This window comes from Salvia splendens, chromosome 1 (genome assembly GCF_004379255.2).
Source record: "Salvia splendens isolate huo1 chromosome 1, SspV2, whole genome shotgun sequence".
NCBI classification, from domain to species: domain Eukaryota; kingdom Viridiplantae; phylum Streptophyta; class Magnoliopsida; order Lamiales; family Lamiaceae; genus Salvia; species Salvia splendens.
The window spans coordinates 26,237,741-26,261,275 of record NC_056032.1 but is presented as its reverse complement, the minus strand read 5'-3'; the positions used below and the strand labels follow the sequence as shown (position 1 = coordinate 26,261,275).

The 23,535-nt window shown below is 39.7% G+C and overlaps 1 protein-coding gene and 1 long non-coding RNA gene across 2 annotated transcripts; one reads left to right on the top strand and one right to left on the bottom strand.

Annotated features, from left to right (window-relative positions):
• The first annotated feature begins 8,655 nt into the window (after positions 1 to 8,655).
• Positions 8,656 to 9,370, top strand: LOC121797632. The gene is made up of 3 exons (XR_006049934.1): positions 8,656 to 8,861; positions 8,945 to 9,033; positions 9,158 to 9,370. It is a non-coding gene; the product is annotated as an uncharacterized LOC121797632 (long non-coding RNA).
• Positions 9,371 to 12,809: 3,439 nt separating this feature from the next.
• On the bottom strand, positions 12,810 to 14,060 carry LOC121803359. The gene is made up of 2 exons (XM_042203040.1): positions 13,442 to 14,060; positions 12,810 to 13,368 (listed from the first exon to the last, which is right to left on the bottom strand). The coding sequence occupies exons 1-2, from the start codon at positions 14,000 to 14,002 to the stop codon at positions 12,964 to 12,966; spliced, it is 966 nt and encodes a 321-aa protein (XP_042058974.1). The 5' UTR covers positions 14,003 to 14,060; the 3' UTR covers positions 12,810 to 12,963.
• Between the last annotated feature and the right edge of the window lie 9,475 nt (positions 14,061 to 23,535).

Below are 23,535 nucleotides of genomic sequence, written 5' to 3'. Positions count from 1 at the left end.
CTAGATCCTCAAGTTCGGCTTCCTCGGCTTCCTGGTTCGTCGGAAAAATTCGTCCCGTCTCTGTCATTTCGGCTTCAGTTGAGGGTTTGCTTTCCTGGGACATCGACGGAATCGGCAATGTAGATGAAATAGGGGTCAAGGGTTACGTAGTGGTTACTGGCATGGTTGCCGCATGAGTTGCTCCGGCTCCGCTCCTTGCCCTCTACCTTGGTTAAAATACTCTCTAACTCCGCTGCCCCCCAATCCTTTCGGATCCTGCAATCGGAAGAACTCCGTCATTGCATCCAGAGAGACCATCGGCGGGGCTTGTTGTGTTGGCGCGGGACGTTGTGGGTTTAGTGGTGGTGGTATTTCGAGGTTTCTTTCCTTCACTGACCTTCTTTGAGGGCGGTTTGATTTTGGTAGCAAATGCTTTCTTCCCCATGGCTGAAAATTAGGCTTGTAAACAGTGGAATTTGGTCTTGATATCTGGGAGAAAATGGAAGAAAATGAGGGTTTGTGATTTACGCTTTCTTGAGAGAGTATGGGATAATATCTCTTGAGAAAGGGAATTTGAAAATGAGGGTTTGTGAGGGATAAAGTTTGGGACGGTCGTTTAATTTAGGCGAGAGATAGCAGTTGCAGGTGGTTGCAACCGGCTATAGGGAGTTGCCGGTCGCGACGCTTGGACGAAGGCGGTTAGGAATGCTGGCCCCTGATTGGCTATCGCGTCTACTCTCTCTGCTCCACGCCACTCCAGCCGCTGCCACCCTGCAAAAGCTGCATAAGTCTTAATTCAAAATTTCGTCTTTTCTCGATACCCTACCTAATAAGGGAAATAATTCAAATGGGCTCTAAATTAGAATTGAAATAGCACCAAATAGGTAGTCTCTTGGTCAATGTGTACTCCAAATTAAATTTAAGGCCCGAAAATATTTTTTTGGATTTTCTTAGGAATTATCTGACATGCAACTAATTACGTATTTACAATATTTACACCTTTCTTGGGTAATTTGGAATCCTACTTGGCCAGTATACGCAGAAAATTATCAAAATGGAACTAGCCATGTGGAATTCCAAATTCCCATCTTACTGATCAGTATGAAACCGATGTAAGTGTTTGCAGTGGAATTTCATCCACTACACCCCACTTCGCTATTCTCCCTGAATATTTTCAACCTATGTCCATTTACTATGAAAGGTTCCGAGTTAGGAAAACTCCCTGAAATTCTACTGCTCCATTGGATCTGAGTGCAGTTATGATGTAAGGTCCTGTCCATTTGGACTTGAGTTTCCCTGGCATAAGCTTCAATCTTGACTGGAAGAGTAGTACTTTCTGGCCAACGTGGAGCTCCTTAGTTCTCAGATTTCGATCATGCCACAGTTTGGTTCGCTCCTTGTACCACATGGCTGAGTCGAATGACTCCAATCTAAGTTCCTCAAGCTCCTGCAGCTGCAGCTTCCTTTCCTCTTCGCAGGCTGTAGCATCCATATTCACTTTCTGTACTGCCCAGTATGCTCGATGTTCGATCCCAACCGGTAAATGGCACATCTTCCCAAAAACGATCCGGTAAGGGGACATGCCTATGGGGGTTTGTAGGCTGTTCGATACGCCCAGAGAGCATCCTCTAACCTCACACTCCAGTCTTTCCTCTCGAAGTGTTCACAGTCTTCTCCAAAATCTTCTTTATCTCACGGTTAGAGATCTCCGCTTGACCATTGGCTTGCGGATGGTACGGGCTGGAAAGTCTATGGTGCACACCGTATTTCTTCATTAAGGCTTCAATTGTGCGATTACAGAAGTGTGTACCTTGATCTGATATGATCGCCCTTGGAAACTCCGAACCGGCTGAAGATATGACTCTTTAAGAACTTGGCCACCTCTTTTGCTTCACACGTACTTGTGGCCTTGGCTTCTACCCATTTGGGAGACGTAATCTACCGCGACTAGGATATACAGATTGCCATAGGACGAAGGAAAAGGCCCCATGAAATCCATTCCCCATATGTCGAATAGCTCGCAAACTATTATAGGAACCTGCGGCATTTCGTCCCGGGCAGATATTCCCACCGGTCAGTTGGCAACGCTCCGCAACTTCTGCAGAACTCGTACGCATCTTTGTTGAGTGTTGGCCAATAAAAGCCGCTATCCATAATCTTCCTTGCCGTCTCTTCTTGGATCCGAAATGTCCTCCGCATGCTAACGAATGGCAGTGGGTTAGAACATCCCGCTGCTCCCAGTCAGGAATGCACCTTCTTATCACTTGATCGGATCCTACCCTCCATAGGTAGGGGTCATCCCAAAAGTAGTATTTTGCTTCACTCTTGATCTTCATCTTTGTGCCTTGGTAACACTTGGTGCTTTTGGAAGTTCTCCAGTTACTAGGTAGTTAGCCAGGTCCGCATACCATGGCTCCTCCTGCCCTACCTTCTCCTTTCCTTTTGCTGTATCATTCTGACCAGTAAGTTTGTACACTACTTCCCAATCAATTTTCCTGGGCCAAAAAATCACCTCAAATAAATGTTCCTCTGGAAACTTATCATGCACTCCGTCACTGTTTCCATCTTGCATTATTCTGCTCAAATGGTCTGCCACCTTGTTCTCGACTCCTCTCTTATCTTCCACCTCCCAATCAAATTCTTGTAACAAGAGTACCCATCGGATCAAGCGTGGTTTGGATTCCTTCTTGGCAATCAGATACTTAATGGCTGCATGGTCAGTATATACTATGACCTTGGATCCCAACAAATAACGGGCCGGAAACTTCTCGAAAGAATACACTACTGCCAGCATCTCTTTTTCAGTGGTATCGTAATTCCGCTGGGCTTGATTCAAAGTCTTGGACGCATAAAAAATTACGTACCTCTTCCCATCGATCTTCTGACCCAGCACGGCCCCTACCGCCCAAAAGTCGCTGGCGTCGCACATTACTTCGAAAAGGATGGTCCCAGTCAGGAGCCCGTATGATAGGTGCGGATATCAGCTTTTCCTTGAGAAGATTGAAAGCAGCCTTGCATTGCTCATCAAAAACGAACTCACACGTCATTTTGAAGTAGCCTGGTAAGGGGTTGGGCGGATTTGGGAGAAATCCTTAATAAATCGTCGATAAAATCCGGCATGCCCCAGAAACCCCTAATCCCCTTCTGATCAGTAGGAAATGGTAATTTAGATATAACGTCCACCTTTGCTCGATCTACCTGGATTCCCCTTTCCGAGACCACGTGTCCCAGAACTATCCCTTCGGTGACCATAAAATGGGCACTTTCTCAAAGTTCAAAAACCAAACTCTTCGCTTGACATCTCTCAAGAACTATATCCAAATGATGAAGGCAAGAATCGAACGAGTCTCCGTAGACCGTAAAGTCATCCATGAATATCTCTATGCAATCCTCAATCCAAATCAGAAAATATCTCATCATGCAGCGTTGAAACGTACCTGGAGCGTTGCATAGGCCGAAAGGCATGCGCCGGTATGCATAAGTTCCAAATGGGCAAGTGAAGGTAGTCTTATCCTGGGTCTTCAGGATCCACGTAGATTTGGAAATATCCGCTGTACCCATCCAAGAAGCAAAAGTACTTCTTTCCCAGCGAGTCGCTCCAAACATCTGGTCGATAAAAGGCAGAGGGAAGTGATCCTTCCTTGTTGCATTGTTCAGCTTGCGGTAATCGATGCACATTCGCCAACCCGTGACTAGCCTTGTTGGAATCAGCTCATTCCTCTCATTTTGGACGACTTGGATTCCCGACTTCTTTGGAACCATGTGGATTGGGCTGACCCACTCACTGTCTGGCACTGAATAGATAATCCCTAGTGACAACAACTTCAAGATTTCCTTCAATATTTCCTCTCGCATGTTAGGGTTTACTTTCCTTTGGGCATCTCGATGTGCCCTTGCTCCATCTTCCAGCCTAATATGGTGCATGCAGACGTCGGGGCTAATTCCAACTAAATCTGTAAGACTCCATCCAATCGCCTTCTTGTTCTTGCTCAGCACGGTCAGTAGCCTAGCTTCTTGTTCCTTCGTAAGGCTGCTGCTGATGATCACTGGATAGGAATCCTCACCTCCGAGGAAGGCATACTTCAAATTCGAGGGTAACTTCTTCAGCTCAACTTGGGGTGGAAGTGTGTCTTCGGTTAGGGGGTTTTTCTCGGACTCTTTCCCTTTTTCTAAATCTCCTTCTGATGGTTCTTCTATATTGACTGGTAGCTGAGCCCCTGCGGCTCCTATGAACTCCGACTTTTGACAAAAATCCTTGATTGCTCCTTCAATTTCTTCATCGGTCAACCCCTGGCTACTGATCAGATCACACCATGCAGCAGCTTCTACGTCAGCCTGTTCATATACATCTAAAGCCTGGAGTCTCTCCTGCAATAGTTCGGTCTCAATAAAATCTTGGACTAAAGGGTCAATCACATCAACATAGCATAGATTTTCAGAATCAATAGGTTTCTTCATGGCATCATTGATATCAAAAGTAAATTTCTCTCCATGGAAATCAATGCAAATTGTCCCCTCAGCCATATCCACGATCGTCTTGGCCGTTCTAAAAAATGGTCTTCCTAACAAGACTCCACTAGACTCCCTCGCTTCATGCTCACTCATTTTGATCACATAAAAATCAGCAGGGTATGTAAAATCATGCACTCTAACTAATACATCCTCTAAAACTCCCTCCGAACTTATGCATGACCTATCAGCCAGTTGGATCAATACTCTAGTACTTGACAGCCTCACTCCCTTCAACCGGTTATAGATAGACAATGGCATGACATTTATAGATGCCCCAAATCACACATTGCATGTTCGACCTTCACATCTCCAACAGTTATTGGTAAGGTAAACATACCTGGGTCGGCTCTCTTGGGTGGTAACGTCTCTTGCACTATTGCTGACGCTATCCCTTCCACCATAATCTTGCCATCTTTCTGGGCTCTCCCGGCTATGAAATCCTTTATGAATTTCCCAAGGGGGGGTAGTTTCACGGCTTGGAGAAATGGTATGGTGACATCCAACTTCCCAAAAATCGACAAATAGTCAACCGGGTTCTCTTTCTTCCTCTTTGTAACAAATCGGAATGGGAATGGTTTCTCCCCTTTTTTCTCATCTACTTGTCCCTTAGCAACCTTCTTGGAGTCTTTCCGGGGTAATTCATGAGTCTGGGCTTCCATTCTGGGCTCTTCCTCTCGATGAGGTTCCTTTCTGGTCAGTAGGGTTTCGGGTTCATCTCCTGCAATTGGTGTAGCATCCAAGAAGAATGGATCCTGCATCTGAGGCATAGGCCTCCCTAGTTCTTCCGCTGAAACGGTATCGCCTCCTATCTTCGTTCCGTTAGATCCTCCACTAGGTCGTTTGGGTTGAGGCGCGTCATAAGTAGTTCCTGACCTCAACGTAACCTTACTCACATTTGCCTTTTCGGGTATTTGGACTGTAGATGGTAGTTTCCCTGCATTTCCCTTCAAATCACCCACCGAACTGGCCAGTTGGGCTAACTGCCTATTCATCATATCCATGTTCGCCTTATGTTCTTTCTGGGCATTTTGCATCCCCTGCACGACCTCGTTATGAGATTGCAATTCTCCTTTGATGCTCTGTTGTGACGCTAGCATTTCACCCATCATGTCCTCAACGGACCTCCTTGGCCTGTTCGGATTTTGGAAATGATTCGGCCCTTGGTGTTGGTAGTTCTGGAAGTTTTGCTGGCCTTGATTAGGCGGGTATTGGTTATACTGGGCAGGAGGGACGTACTGATCTTGAGGATATTGATTCTGGTGCTGGGCTTGAAACTGATTTTGGTTCTGATGGTGTTGGGGTGCATGATTTGGCTGATTTTGGAAACTGTGGAAGTTTCTCTGGTGGGGTGGTACATAAACAGGATTCGGGTTTTGGCTTTGTGGGCTTTGATTTTGGGTTTGTTGGTTTCTTCCTGACCAGTTGGGCTGGTAGTCTGGGTTTGCTAGTCCACGGTTAGGGTTTTGGTTTGGATTGGGGTTATACTGGTTCTGTCCTTGGTTCTGATTTTGGCCCCCGTCTCCCCATCGAAAGTTTGGATGATCCCTCCATGGTGCATCCCGTTGTCTACCCTGAATCCAATGCCCACTGGAATTGAAGTACCCCGCAGCATTGACCTGTTCCATATTCACGTAGTCACTAGGCTGTTCATAGTTCGGTCCTTGATTTCCCTGTTCTGCACCTTTGTAATTCCTAGCTGGGGGAGGTGGTGGGGTGCTCTTCTCGATCGCACTCAGAAGTGACTTCTTCAGCTCATCCATCTTCAAGTCCATTTTCTGCTCCAGTTTATTTTCCTGATCAGTAGACAAGACAACAGCAGCCCGCTCTTGGTTGTATCCTTCCCTTGAATGGTCATACTCTTTCTTTGCATTCAGTAGCTTCCTTAGGACTCTCTTCGCTTCGCTGACCCGTAATTGTGTGAAGCTTCCTCCTGACGATGAATTTGCTAGATCCTTGGTTACCGCGTTCATACCTTCGTAGAAAATATGATGCACTTCAATGTCCGCCATGCGATGGTTGGGACATGATTCCAAAAGACCCATGTATCTTGCCCAATAATCGCTCAAGGGTTAATCATATCCTTGCTTCACATTAGTTATTTCCCTTTTCAGCGCGCTTGTCTTTGATGACGGGAAAAACTCGCCTAGGAATGCTGACTTGAAATCGGCCCAAGTCTCAATGGAGTTGGGGGGCAGGCGCATGAACCAGGTGTTGGCTTCCCCCTTGAGCACAAATGGCAAGGCCTTCAACCTATAATCATCCTCATTCGCTCCTGCTGGTCTCCTCTGCGCCCTACAAATTTTACAAAACTCATGCAGAAACTCATACGGCCCTTCATAGCTCTTCCCACAGTATGTAGGCAGAATCGCGATCACATGAGGCTTCACATCGCAGGCGGTTTGCCCTGGAGTGACGACTATGGCTTGCGATGGTTCTCCCTCGGTATGCGCGTTAAGGGTACCAATCTCTGGATCCTCATCTCCGTTGGCGGCCATCAGAACTGGAATGCCTTCCAACAGTGGTATCTCCTCTGGTATTGGTCCTTCTATGTTGTATTGCTCTTCGTCGCTACTCGAACCTAAGTCAGATAAAGCCGTCGACAACCCGGATCGAGTGGTTACGAGTATCGATCCTCGCTGAAGTATCTTCGGCTTCCACTGGTCAGGAGCCGAACTGCTTCTCATAAACTGAAAAGAAAAGAAAAAAAAAAAGAAAGGTTATGCACAATATATACACCGAAGTATCACTCACAGTAATTGCAAATAACGCTATCCATCCCCGGCAACGGCGCCATTTGAAAGGGACCTAAGGTGCGTAGGTATCGTTCAAGCTAGGATATATCCTACTGATCAGGATAGAAATCCTAACTAACCTAGACCTTGGTTTCAAAGATTCCTCAACCCACTTCTACTGATCAGCATAGTGGTGGTAAGGGTCGAATCCCACAGAGATGGTGCGTTCTTAAACTACCGCGGTGACAATCGGAAGATTTGGTTAGCTACCACGCTGGGTTGAGTTTCTACCTAGACTGGAACTTAAAGGAGGTGTTCTACTGGTCAGACGGTAAGGAAAACATTTGGAATGTAACTGTGTACGTGGAATGGGGGGACAATTTTGCACAGAAAATATTTGGAAGGTACGGGTTTCTATTTCGGGCTAAGCAGAATATTCAGAGTGTAGTGGAAGTTTTGTGACTGGGCTGACAGGGCTTAACTAAAAGTGAAGGACAAAAGCAAAAGCATCTTGAAAAGTAAGTGGTCCCCTCCAATTGAAATAGACATCATCTTCTTCAACAAACACTTCCAAAATTCAGATAACAATTCCAGATTCAACACGGAAAAACTCAGATTAACAACTCACAAACACAGATCCAAAACTAAGAAATCAAATCTGAAATCAAACACTGAAACTGGACTTCTGCATACTGGTCAACATGAAAGAACGATTCAGAAATTAAAACTAAGCTTTTCATGCAACTACCTACTTTCCGATCAAACAGTACTTGTTTATCTATCCTAAAGAAATTTGTTACGTAAACGGAATTGAGAGAATCAGCACTTTAAACACCGAGAAACTTTAGATCTAAGCTAATTAGGCAAGGGAATAAAGAAACACCACAATAAACGAAACGGAAATCAACTTCATAGCATAAACACGTTCGGATCTTCAACAAAGTATTTCAAAAGCAGAAAATATCCAAAGGTAAACAAGATCCAACGTAAGGAAAGCGAGAAATTTAAAACTACGAAAGCAATGTAAAAGTGTTTTGCCACTCCGGACGATGAGACTCTAAACTACGATCTTGCTGGCTGGAATGGACGATGACTGGAATTCTGGGAACATCTGAACGTCAAGTGATCATGGCTACGGCGAGGCAAGAAGCGGGACACGGCTGAAAGACTGAAACTACCGAGAGAACTTTCTACCTAAAGATGGTGTGTTGAATGAGTGAATGTTGTATCGTCCCTTTCTCTCCAATTTGGCTTCCTTTTATAGGGAGGCTACCCTTGATTTTAGGGTAAATCCTCGTTGCAATTTGACTTCTTTGCCCTTAATTGTGGGTAATCCGTCCCAGCTATCCGTCTTCTCCATCTCAAGCCGTTTTAGCACGAATACTAATCAGTATGAGATCATGCTGGCGCCTTCTTCACCTGAACATTCCGAAACTTCCCTACTGGCTAGAATGCTTAACCTGCACACTTTAAACAACTGTTTTGCAAATATAATCAATTAAGCACATCACACTGACCCGTAACCAAGGCCTAGAATACGACTTATCAGCGAGCTCTGAATCTAAAGCTCCTATAGAGACCTTAAACTTCAAGGAACTTAAGCCTGTATACCATATTCTTGCTTCACTGCAACGCAAGGTAGACCACAATCTTGCTTTATTGGTAAAATTCTAGTATCAATTTATTTCATGATATCAACATTTTTATGTTCTTTAAAAAAGTTTTGAACGAGAGTAAAAGGAAAGCATCAGAGTGTAGCGCAGAGGATATGCAATTGGTGATCTTTCAGGCAACCTTATCTCTTGATCATGTATTTTCTTTTCTCCTATATCAAGTCAATTCAATGATGTAAAAATCTTTTCTTTCCTGTATGCTAGGCTCTTAACCATTTTCTTCTGTGATGCATATCAACTATACTTTATACTTCTTCGCAGCTGCCTCCTGCTCCCCCGCCACTACCTTTTCCGGAGGTTTATGCTCCTCCCACTGCGGAGGGGGAGAAGAGCTTCGATACCCAGCAGGAGCAGATGGTGACTGTTGATTCGATCATCGATCAAGGGCCATCCAAGAGAATGAAAATATAACCATAGTTTTCCGTCTGTTCAGTTTGAAGGGCACGAGCAGCCAACAAATCTTAAGAAACAACCTTCTGCTACAGGTGAGTCATTCAACTTCCAGCTGATATGTGGAATATTCGAATTATGTTTGATTTGCTTTACATTAAAAGTAAATGAATCTTGAATTCATCGGCGAAGGACTGTATATATGTTGTATTTCTTTTCCCATACAGTTGTGAATGCTGAAACTAGGCACCACCCTTTCTCCATAATTTTGTCCAACATGAATAATTTAATAAACTCACATTAAGTAGGAGTGAGAGTTGTATACGTTGTTTTACTTTTATTGTAGGAGGAGATTGTTACAAATGACTACTTATAATATAGCTGCTCAACCAATTCATTACACTTATGCATCCAATAAAGCTCTGTGTGATAGATATTAACTACATACTGTTATCATCTATGTCATGACTTATGGGTACTTTTGTGTTGAATTTATTATTGTTGTTGTTGTTGTTGTTACTACTAATGCTAAAGATTTTTGTCTGTGTCTGTCTCTATGCAAATATCACTTGCAAAAGCTCTAGCTAATAAGCATGTACTTTGTTATTGTTGGCCAAAGAGTGGTTCCTGTGATAAGTTTAGGGACATGTTTTATCAATCTTTATCTTTATTCTAAATGCTTATATGATCTGGACGTTGTAGTATTTTACTTTTCTTCAATTTCTCATGTGAACCAAGAAGATATATTAGGCCTATATATTATGCATTGCAAACCTGAGACTGAGAATTTTTTTGGATCCTTTCTGACTCTTGTAGTTTCATGTATCAAAAGCTGGCTCAAGAGATGAACAAGTCGATCAATGATTTGGAAAGGAAAAAGACAGAGTTCATGAGACTGAGAAGGAACAAGATATGTGTAGATGATAAATTTGTCAACAACAATCCCACTAGACTAGACATGAGACTGAGAAGGAACATGAATCGTCATTTGTTATTGACTAAGTTTTAGAATTTGCCTTGATGCTCAGTATTATTACACTTTGGTGTTATGAGTAATTAATGAGTATTTCTTACTTTTACTATGAAAATTGTATTGCTTTGTTGAAAACATTATCGTAATAGGGTGGGTAAATAATAAAAAACTGTATTAAATAGTGGCGGATTCATTCTGCCACTGAACAACTATATGTAGTGGCGGAACACTGACAGAATATTTAGTAGCGGAAACAAATCCGTCACTAATAATGGCGCTCCAAATCCGCCACTATCTTAAATTTTTACTGGCGGAATTTCTGTGGCGAACTATAATCCGTGGCTAATCTGCCGGTAAAGTTTCTGTGGCGGAAAATTTTCCGCCACTGATTTTTAGTGGCGAGTTTTTTGTCGCATATCTATTCCGCCAATGAATCCGCCACTAACTCGTTTACTGGCGGAAATATAAGATTTAGTGGCGGAAATTCGCGATTTTTTTGTAGTGAAATATTGTACAAACTCCAAACTATGATGTGGACCGTTAGAAAATGTCAACAGATGATATACAAAGTAGAGGCAGTATTACTAAGGGTAAACACATGATATCGAGCACATGGAACACTATCATAGACTGTCTATCTAATAGTATTAGACTTCTTCTACTATTTGGAGACACGATTTTGGGATTGGTTTGAATTGAGAAAACAGTAAATAAAACAAGTAAAGAAAGCAAATAAATCAATTGCAAAATCAAACACGAGAGTAAAACAGATGGAGACAAGGAAATTTCAGGGATGTGCTTCCACAATTATGATTTATACAAAACACAATTTACAATATCCTAGCACAATTCATGCTTAACTAGAATGAGTTACATAAGTATTGCTCATGCGGCACAAAGTAGTTAACACACTAAGGTCATCAATCTTAAATTAACAACTCCTAAAGGTTCAATTAGACTCTCAAGAAGTCCTCATTTTTTATTAAAAGTACATTTTTAGAAGGAATTAATAGTACCGTTAACTAAGTCGGTCTAACATGTAAATCCTCCACTTACGATAAGAATAAAAAAAATATTTTAACTTCCCCAATATTAAAACACAGCTCTAAATATGGGAAATAAGATAGAAAAATTATGGGTAATATGATAAAGAATTAATTTAAAAATTAATTGTTGAGGCTAAGCTTCATAAATACAGATGTATACTTATGAGACATTCTATAAAAATGGAAGAAAGGAGCTCTTGACAAATAATACTCCATGATCCATTCCATTCTAAGTTGAGCATATTTTGTTCAACACGAAATTTTATATAATATTGTTTTTTGAGTTAAGTATGAGATAATAAAATAGACATAGTGATATTTATATTTTAAAAATATGTTATTTAGAGTGAGATATTTTAAAAAAGAAAATGTATCACTTATACGAGTTATGAAGATAGTAAGGTCTAATTCCTAGAAAGATTCAACGTATAAAATTATTAGACGCATTTGGTAAATTTATAATTATATAGCGATAGAATTATAAAGGTCATATTTAAGTATCAATTATAATAGCCAAATAAAAAGATGACTATGCTTGAGCCCAAATGTTTATTGTATTATCATTTCAGAAATTGAATTATATTTTCAAATAAATAAAAATAGAATTTTGATAAAATAACTCACACGACCATCAAATAAATTAAAGGTGACATAATTATTTATATCAAATATGTAACGACGACAAATTGTTATGTTAGAATTAATGATATCCAATAAGTAACGGTATATGAGTGAGGTGCATTAAATTCATGATATCAAATTATTGTCTCTGGATTTAAATACAATAAGAAACGTTCATTTATAATTAGATTAATATTGTAAAATATTTTAGTACATGATTTTATTATTTTATGAGTTAAACTAGCAATAATGTAATTTCTTTAAAACTCATCTTTATATACTCGGGAGTACTCAATATCTCTTGATTTCTTGGGGGATTTCAATTTCCCAATTAGGGCATACCAAATTTTGGGGTCTCTGCCAGTAGTAATGTGTCTTATCTCTATTACAGGTGAATCACATGAGTAAATACTGCCTTAAAATGCAGAGATTTAAAGATTATTGCATGTTATATTGCATTATGTTAGGATCACTGTTATTAGGATCCACGGTACAAATAATTTCTTATAACCTAGCTTGCTCGTATTAGGCGTTTCATATATACATATTTTACTATTATGCTTATTTGTGAACGACACAAATTTTAGTTAGAAATTGGTAAAGCAGAGAGATAGTAATAAGAAAAAGTGGATGAAACAATAGAGAGGATAAAAGGTGGGAAAGGTATAACAGAAAATCTTTCCATGAAATGAGACTATTTTTTGAGGACATCCAAAAAATGACAAAATAAGACTATTTTTCGTGGACGGAGGGAGGGGTAGTTACTATACATTGATTTTGTCAAGTTTCTAACAAATAGCCTAGTTTGATGCTCTTGTTTGCTTAAATAACGTAAGTGTAGTTCCAAATCATTGTACAGATTGAGTTTTGTGTGGATAATTGCTGAAGAAACTAAAGACTTGCATCTCTAATTGCAACACTAAGGAAATTTATTTTGTAGGCTGATACTGTTGCTTTCAACAGTAGGTGTTTATTTTTACATTAGCCTTGATTAAGAAGTATATCTCCTGCTAAGTTCATCTATGTTTGTCGCGGAGTTAATGTTTGCTTGTTGGCAGTACTCTCTCGAACGCTTCTACTAGCAACATGACTTTTCTCTGGTTATGTGTACCGCCTTTTGTGACCGCTTCTCTGACTGCATAATCCACCATCCATTCCTCCGCGTTTTTCCTTGCCTCCGGTTCTTGATGCCTCAAGTTAACCTTTTCTGCTCCTTGGTCATGTTCCAGCGGCTCCTCAGATTCCTGATTAGACTTCTCGCTTTTGACTGTAGCTCGTGTTGATCTTTCATCTTCAGTTTCTGGCATTGCCTTGTTTCTGGGATTAAATTCTTGAACTATGCTGCATTCGTCTTCAATGGAATTCAAAGGCTCGTTTCTCGAATCCTTAGTGCTTGCTCTGCTGAAGCTCTCTAACTGATTGCACTCATCCTCCATGCAGTCCTGCAGAATTTTTATATTGTTGTTATTGTCAGATACGAAAATGGATTCAACAGAAGAAGTTTGTTTTTGATACCTTATCGTGTTTGATGGCTTTGCACTTGGTTCCTGTAGATGTTGCATTTGGCGTTTGACATTTCATCTTGATGCTCCTCTTAGCTTTGAGCTCGCGTTTCCTTGCCGGTACGAAGCACTTCAAAGGGGGAACAAGTGCGCGAAGATGCCCATTTAAAGAACAGTAATTGCACGGGCAAACCTTCAAACCTGAGGTCCCCTGCAATCCTGCTCCTCCCTCGAGATAATCAGGAAACTTGCTACCTTTCAAAGTCGAGGAGCACGTTGCTCGTGCAACTTCTAAACTTCCCCACAAGACATCTAAGGTAGTACTTTTTTCTACCAATGTTGATTCTTGCCTAGAGGTTAAGCAAGACTTTGTGGAATTTGTTGTGTGCGAACTTGAATGACCAGGACTCATTCGAGGGGTCTGCCTCGCTGTACTAACCTTTGATCGATTTCTTCTTGCATCAGCGCTAATAGTCGACTTCATGTAATTTGGGAGCTCTTCCGGTTGGCTTACCAGCCTTGTGAAGTTTGGCGGATGGTGGCTGGGGCTCGTCTTTGAACCCGATTGCTTCATCTTCTTGTCGATCAAGTCTGCATAGATCGAGTGTCTATGTTTCAACACGACGAGCTTAGATTCTAGAGGAAAACCTAGCGCAGAAGCAAGGGAACTGAGGTTGGTTTTCTTTTCATGCAATGCAAGAAAAGTGGTGGGGTGAAAATAAAGATTTCATTTTAAGTCTTGAAATTGATATTCCAAGTTATCTGGTTTCTTGAGGAATACATGTTGATATGAGCATTGGATGCTAAACCCTCCACAGTCCACTGCTGTGGCTGCATAAAATAGCAATTCATATAGGAAATGCAATTTGTCAAGTATAGAAAGAAAAAAGACAGATAATTTTGAAATGTATATTATGTTAGTCATATAAAGGTATAATCAGGGGCGGACCTACCCCTTAGCAATATTAGTTTTTATTACTATCTCCATTCCCCATTAAATATCTCATACTTAAATCGATGTATTTGTGAAGGAAAGTGAGTGGAATATGAACATTACTTTTATAATAATTGTGAATAAAATAAGTTAATGGAATATGAGTCCATTTACTAAAAGTAGTAAACGTGAAATGCGACATTTATTGAGGAACGTTCAAATAACGAAATATGAGACATTTAATGAGTATCGGAAAGAGTATATAGTATAATACTCCCTTCGTTTCACAATAAGTCACATTTTGTCATTTCGGTCCGTCCCACAATTCGAGTCACATTCCACTAACTCATTTCACGCACATTCTATTATAAACCAATATAAAAAAGTGGATCATATATTCCACTAACTTTTATAATCCACTATTTTTCACATTTCTTAAAATTCATGCTCATACCAAATGTGACTCATATTGTGAGACAAATATAGTACTATTAAGTTCCTCAAGACAACAAATTCAAATCCATTTTTATTTTGTTCTACATTTACATTTTTTTTCTGTAGCTTTTTTATTTCTACTTACCATCATATATACACTTTTACAAAAGTAAAAATCTCATTATAATTGTTATATTTACCAAATTCTTATTTTACACACACATCACAAATTAATTTATTTTCATTAATAGTCATTATTATGATAATTCACTTTGCAATTTTTTATTATTTTGAGAAACAAAAATGTGCACATAACTGATCGTATGATTATTTATCGATATTAATTTTATCGTGCGATTTTTTTTAACTAAATGTCTATAAATAATGAAAAGGTATTGTAAATTTTTGAATAATTAATAGTGGCGGATAAGTGGAAAAAAGGAAAGATATTATAGGCTATTGGCGTTTAGTCATAAAAAAGAATGTTATTAATACTCCCTCCGTCCACGAAAAATAGAGCACATTTGACATTTTTGGTTGTCTACGAAAAATAGAGCACATTTAAAAAATGAAAGTTTTCAACTAACTTATCTCTTACTTTTTTTCTTCTCTCTTACTAATAATATGGACCCCACATTCCACTAACATTACTTCTCTCTTACTTTATCAATTTCACATTAAAATCCGTGTCATTCACAATGTGTCCAATTTTTCGTGGACGGAGGGAGTAGCAGTTCACTCATGCTTTCCAAATATTGTCGGTTCTTTCTAGTGTCAACACTACTTTTAACGACAATCATATATATATATATATATAGGGGAGCGTTATTCTCCTATTCATCCCTTAAATCCTTTATTCTTCTTAATATGGGCCGTTAGATCTCATTCATCAACGGTCCAGATGATCTGCATTATTACACTATAGTGGTGCATTATTAGTCGGTGTGCATTATTCAATTGAAAATCTGCATTATTACACAATAAGGGTGCATTATTAGTCGGTGTGCATTATTCAACTGAAAATCTGCATTATTAAATGACACGTGGCACCAATCTAACCGTCGGATGACAAAATCGTGGGGCTGAGATTAAAAAGAACAAAGAACAAAAGATACAAAAAGGAAATGGATACATCCATATATATATATATATATAGGGTAGTGATCAAGATATAACTAATCTTAAGTGTATAACTAGAGAACAAATCTCAGCCACACATCTTAATGGAACAAATATTATTTATTTTAATTATATAAAATAGGCCAAGGGTATTTTAGGAAATTACATTATGAAATTTAAATAACTATATTACATACTGTGGGGCGATGGATCGGAAGCGCTTGCAGGTGGACATGGACAGGCACAGCGATTTCGCGTCTTGCAATTTGCCGAAAATAGAAAAGACGATGTCGTCCGGCAAGCAATCAAAGAAATCGGCGGAATGAATAATAGCTTGTGCGGCTGAAGCTTTTTCCCCAATTCCATACTGTAATCTCTCGCCGATCAGTTCGAATCATATTTTCGATTCCATTCATCTTCTTCGTTCGCAATAAACCATCTCCGATTAGGTTGAGTAATCTTAACACTTTCAATTGGGATTTGAATTTATCTGTGAAGCAAAATGACCTTGAAACCTTATAAAGGGATTCCAATTTTTCTGATTCTTTTTGTTGCCCATCAATTAAGACCCCGCATATTTTTTTTCATGATTCAAGGTCCCATTCTAATTGTAGTTAGAAATTTGACGTATTAGTAAGAAGATGGATATGATTCGAAATATTTCAGTAATGTGTATGTGACACTACATTGTACTGTGAATACGTCAAAACAAAATTGGATAAACATTAATATGGCAATAGCCCAATAATCAGCTTAATGATCAAATATGACTCAATTACTTCACTCTTGTTCACAAAACACATCACTCTTATTCTGATTTTACTTCACTCTTGTTCACAAAACACTTCACTCTTGTTCAGAAAACACTTCACTCTTGTTCACAAAACACTTCACTCTTGTTCACAAAACACTTCACTCTTATTCTGATTTTACTTCACTCTTGTTCCCAAAACACATCACTCTTATTCTGATTTTACTTCACTCTTGTTCACAAAACACTTCACTCTTGTTCAGAAAACACTTCACTCTTGTTCACAAAACACTTCACTCTTGTTCACAAAACACTTCACTCTTATTCTGATTTTACTTCACTCTTGTTCCCAAAACACATCACTCTTATTCTGATTTTACTTCACTCTTGTTCACAAAACACTTCACTCTTGTTCAGAAACACTTCACTCTTGTTCAGAAAACACTTCACTCTTGTTCACAAAACACATCACTCTTATTCTGATTTTACTTCACTCTTGTTCACAAAACACATCACTCTTATTCTGATTTTACTTCACTCTTGTTCACAAAACACATCACTCTTATTCTGATTTTACTTCACTCTTGTTTACAAAACACATCACTCTTACCATTATTTTACTTCACTGTTGTTTACAAAACACATCACTATTAGCATTATTTTACTTCACTGTTGTTTACAAAACACATAACTTTTAGCATTATTTGTACAAGTCTTTTGATTCATTTGACTGAATTGCAATCTCATAAATCCTAAAGTAGCTACTGGAAGTATGATATCGATGGTGATTTTGGTAATCAGGTGCTCCTTGCAACAAACATTTGTTACTTAATCCATGATTATAGTGATCAAATAAGAAAGAAACACATCATGGCACGACTACTCGACCTGCTCCCACGTGAGATCCTCATCCTCCCAGTCGCTCCTTCCCACCGCATTATCCTTCCCCATCCAGTAAATCCCCAAAACCTCATCCGCCAGCTCCCCCATCGACGCCCCCAGCCGGCACCCCCTCAGCTCGTGCGCCGGCTCCCGCACATCCACAAGCTCCCCCACCTCGAGTGCATCAGCATCGCCGCGTCACTGTGGTTCCACAGCCCCACCAGGATCACGTCGGGGTCGACGAGGAAGCGGCAGAGCACCGCGGGGGGCGTGGTACAGCTGGAAGATGTGGCAGTTGGGCAGCACGCAGAGCTGGAGCGTGGCGGCGCGGGCGGGGACCCACCACAGGACGCCTAGCCCCACCACGAGAGAGGAGTTGCGGTGGTGGGAGAGGTAGCGGTGACAGTGGTGCCGACGCGGTGAGAGTCGCAAGGGGCGGTGTAGATCTCCGTGATAGTGTGTTACTGCTACTGCTATCCATTTTTTTGACAGTGGTGGTAATCTAATTTTTTCTGTGCAATGACCATTATACCCCTCCTTGTTATTGTGAAGTAAATTTTGATAGATGGAACTAATTTCTCCTTTAAATTCCAAAATCACATGTATTAATATTAGCCATTGATTTTCTTGATCTTGTGGCTATTATTTGTTCTCTAGTTATTTGGTTAAGGGGTGTTTGCCATAGATCATGACCCTATATATATATATATATATAGGGGTGTATTCATATCCTTTTTACATATTTTGTTCTATTTCCTTTTTAATCTCGGCCATTCAATTTCAAGATCTAATGGCCCAAAATAATGCCACATGAATTTAATTTAATTGATTAAAAAATCGAAAAGGTCAAAATTGGGATACACAAATTAGTTTGTTATGATAAGTAGCTTGATTTTCTCCACCAAAAGATTCGCAGCGGTTTTTCTTCTGCAAATACATGAATCTGTCTTCTCTCTCCAAATTTCATTCTGGCTGCTCCGTTGAAGACAATCGTCGTTGAAGGCAAACGTCGTTGAAGTCATAAACACTACAAAATTTTGGCGGCGTCGCCTCTGCCAAGAGTGTCGCAATATCGAACGCCAAATCCGAGGTCTTTAATTATATTTTTATTGTTTGATTTGAATTGATTTATCTGAATTGTTTTAGCAAATAGTTGATTTGTCTGGATTTGATTTGATTTAATTTATTAATCTGATCGTTTCTGTGCTTATATGTTGATGTAATTGATGATAATGAAAGTATGATCGGCTCTGAATTGGTTTCCTCGAGATAATTTATAGTTCTACACTGAATTTATTTATTTTTTTGTATTTTATATTGATTAGTGGTAATGCTTGGATTTTGTTCTTAGTTCTGCGATTTGTGAAACTGATATCCTTGTTTGGAAGATACCAACTTTGGATTAGCAAGCTTGTTCTTAAATCAAAGGCATGATTAGGGAGAGATTGACTATTAAGAGGGCATGGGTATGTTACTTGAGCATGATGATAATGGTCATGTCTCATGTAAGCCAACCTAAAATTACTGAAATGTCGTGTATAGTTTATGTATTATATCCTTCTAAAAAGTGAATAAGTTATCTGGGACCCTGATTCTGCAGATAATGGCCTTAAAAATATATTAGTGTGTGGATTATGTACTGAAATAGAAAACAACTGTACTTAGTGGGCTTCTTAACTTGGTCATTTAAATGTTGTGTCGTCAAGGATCTTTGGGACATAGTTTATCAAATAGTACTAAAATTTTGTATATTCGTCGTTGAAGGCAAACGTAGTTTTTACTTATACACATAATGTACATATATTACTCTGTAATGATTTTTTATTTTCAGTAATGGACGATTTATAATCTGTAATGTAAATATTTGATGAGCAGTTTAGTTTAAGGTTGGCCGTGTTTGATTATTCGGCGCACGTTTCATGTTTTCCCCAAGGGTTTAGCAATCCTTGGAGCTAGGGTATAGTATGTATTCAGTAACAAAACCGTCGCCACAGTCCACGAGTTTCAGGCATTCACCTAGAGTTTAGATATCATCTCGGCTAGGGAGTAATTTTTATTGATACACATAATGTACATATATTACTCTGTAATGGTTTTTTTATTTTCAATAATGGACGATTTATGATCTGTAATGTAAATGTTTGCTGAGCAGTTTAGTTTAAGGTTGGTGAAGGGTCCGAAGTGTTGCTGACTGTATGATTCTTTTGATGGTGAATTCCTAGGTCCAGAGGATTCGCAAGAGCACAGGGTCTAGGAGATCATGAACTTTCAGAATGCAGTCATTGTCGCAGCAACCCCCGCTTCAAAACCTCAACCCTCTACACTATTGGCAAGTATAGGGAAGTCGGGATTGAATCCACGAGGACGGAAGGGTTAGAATGCATTGAGGGAACTTTTGGATGGTTCGGCTGCTGCCACGCAACATGAGGGTTGAGTTTTAACTACTAGGCCTGGGAAATTAAATCTAATCTATTCTAACTACCAGATCTGGAGAATTGAAAATACGTATAATATAAATTCATGCATTGTTCTGAACAAAATTCAACTTAGAATATTCACCAAAACCCTGGGTCAAGTAAATGAGTTTCCTAAAATAGCTAGGCACAAGACAGGCAAAAGTAACGACAAAACATATTTCTCTAACTTGCTACAGACAGAAAGCTGCAATTAACATACTAAAGCAAACTCGACTATAACTACTGATCGACTTCATCTTCTTCAACAAGCGGGCACGAAATGAACAAAACAGAACATTAAAACAGAGTATACTTCAAATCAAACAACGAACGCTAAGATTAAACTAAGAACTATCAGATCTAATCTACTGGACCAAGTAAATCAGCGACAATCAGAAGAAAATCTAAGCTAGATCTATCAGATTCATCACCAACTAAACCAGATCCACAACGTTCTATACCATTCTGACTCCGATTCAACCTCAATTCAATAGATCAACTCCGACCAACAATTCAATTGCGAAAAGCATCCAACTTAGTAAACAGAACAGTAAGCATCAGATCCAAAACAAACTGAAAACGAAACTGGATTAACCATAAACTGCAAATCAAGTCACAAAACAGTCGCTGAATTTCCGGTAAGGAAATCGGCGAAAGAGAGTACGTGCGAAAAGTAAATTGTTTCTTCGCTCTAGATCTCCCATGGAACGGTGTTACACTTCCAAACTGAACCAAACACCACACTATACTACCCCAGATCTCCCATGGAACCGAGTGCACGAGCTAAGTGTGTGAATTCAGAGAGCGGGCTGAAATATCCAAGGAAATATTCTAACTAAGAGCCTCCTTCTTATCGCAAGCTTCCTTGTATTTATAGACATGGCTCAAATCCCTAGGGCAACAGACTTCGTGAATTGACAATTGTGCCCTTGAGGATTTCACTTTTTCTCTTCTATCTCATCTGCCCTGGTGATTGCTCTTCCTTCCTAGGTCTGGAAGATTTTTCACGCACCTGGACTTATAAATGCGCGTTAGCACTATAGAAAACTCAAAATTTATATCTAAAATAGATGCATGAAACGAGCCTTATCAAACTGCTCACATTTAAACCATATTTGTCCTCAAGTATGAAAGACAAGGCAAAGAAAGAAATAAGGCAAGTTTCGATGCATCCCCCCTTTTAACCGTCCTAAAAAAACGTAAACTCCTAGACCTAGACACAAAAAAAACGAAACACATAGAAATCACAAGACAAAGAAAAGAAAACAAATAAGTGCATAAACTGGTATTTTTTTTAGCAGCCATCCCCACAAGTTTAAGGTCAATCTAAACATTTACAGCCTCAGATTTTTCCCCCTCCCTTCTTCTATCTAGTTGAGCTGTCAGTTCGTCAAGATAGCCTAAAATTTAACTTCCTGTTGGATTCGCTCGATCGCTTATTCCTCACCAGGGATGTAAGGAATAATTCACTCTTCATTTTGCCATACCATTGATGCCTTAAGATTGATGCTACAAAATAGTTCCTCAAGGTCTTTCAATGGGTTGTAATGGGGCTAGAGGATTATAGTGTATATCGGTGAGAATCCTAAGGGACCTAAGTTCAGAAATATAAGTAAAGGCATGATGCGGACATGTGAACTTATGGACAAAACTTAGCAACAAACTCCCGTGTATGATTTTATCTTTCCCAACCTTATGGAGATGTTTCCTCGCTACTTAGCCTTATTTTATTTCCATTGGGCCATAAAACTTTTTCTACCCCTTCTTTTCTTTATATATATATATATATATATATATATATATATATATATTTCTTGGGTCAGGTAACAACTGTTTCTGCCCATACCCTTCTTCATTTTTCCTGGGCCTAATAACATGTATATATTTTTTTGTGCCCATATTCTAACTTTTTTCTTGGGTCAAGTTACAACTTTCCTTGCCCGTTTATCATCTTCTATTTTTCATACTTCCCTTGTTTCCCAATTTTCTTCTTCTATCCCCTGCCATCGAGCTACTCCATCCCTGGCCCTTGTTCACATGGCTTGAAGGCTAAAGGTTCCAATAAATGGATACAGTTTAGTACAGACCCAAAGAGTTCACTAAGGGGTGCCTTTCCAATGAGGCAGGTTCAACGAGTTCGAAAGAATTAAGCTCAAAATGGTTATCCCTATTGCCTTTAGTCCTTACTATCTGTGTCATTTTTCCTTTAGCATCAATGGCAGCCATTCTTAATTTTTAAGTGTTTAGTAGAAAGTGTTCTACTATAGGCTTATAACTCACCTTTAAGAGGGTTTCACAGTAAGCTTAAAATTTAGGCAATTTCTATAGTTCTTACTTCATCCAACTGGCTTTGATTTATTAAGGAAGAAGAGAATCACAAATTGGCATGTATTCTCTCTTCAATTACTTTCTCTAAGGGGCTTTTGCTATTTCTTATACCAGTTATGCATAAACACAGATCCTAAAAAAACTTCTACTAACTCTTAGACCTAACAAAATATGTACATGACACTAACTGCTTCCCCCCTCCCACTTCATTTATACTTGTCCCCAAGCAATCCTTATGAAGTGGAAAGCAGGGCAGTTAGTGGCGACACAAACAGAAAAATAGAAAAACACAAAGCACAAACTTCTCACACTTAGACCAATCATTGTGCTAAGTGTAATAAGGCAAAACACAACAAAATATATACAAAATAATCTTCTCACACTTAGGCCAAGCCATGGGCTAAGTGGAAGAAGGCATACAAAAAAAACTCATCCTAGCATGCATACTAAAATGGAACCTAAACTAAAATAAAAAATAAAGCAGAAATTAAAATTACTTGGTTACTGGGGGGTGTCAGATCAATTCTGTCCCTGGTTGAAAGGGCCAAGCTTCCTTGTTACTCTTCTGTGTGGTGGTGGTGTTGCATCCATCCTGGCCTTAGGCTGGCTTGGCCTGGGGATCTCCTTTCTGACAAGAATAGTGGTGGTGGGTGTGATTCCTTCCTCTCCTTTCTGTCTTTTGGTTAATGTTCCGGTAGAATCACTGGTGGTGGATGGGGTGGGCTCCTTTCTCTTCTTTACTAGCGTAGTCACTCGGGCAGTTGGGGCGGATCTCTGTGTGGAAGTGTCTAGGGAAGGGCCTTGTTGGGGTCGAGGTGTCCTCTGTTCCAAGAAGTTGACCATCTTCATCATCAAGGTCAGAGCTTCGGTCATTCTATCGGTGTGCACCCCCAATGTCTCCTTCAGCCCTAGAACTGTGGAGATCAACACGGATAACTCAGTTTTGATATCCTGTATGTCGGCCCTCACTCCTTCCAACTCCTTCTTCCATTCCAATGTGGCCGTCTCCGCCACCGAACTCCCTTCCGCTCTAATGACTGCTTCCGTCTGCCCCACCTCATAGAAGTAGACTTCGCCGTCTTTCATGTATAACAACCCTTTGTTAAAGAAGAAATCCACATTAAACTGCTCTGGGGTGTCGCACATTTCTAGAGGTGGTACTGACTTTGCGATTTTTATCGTGACGTTCCGCTGTAGGTATG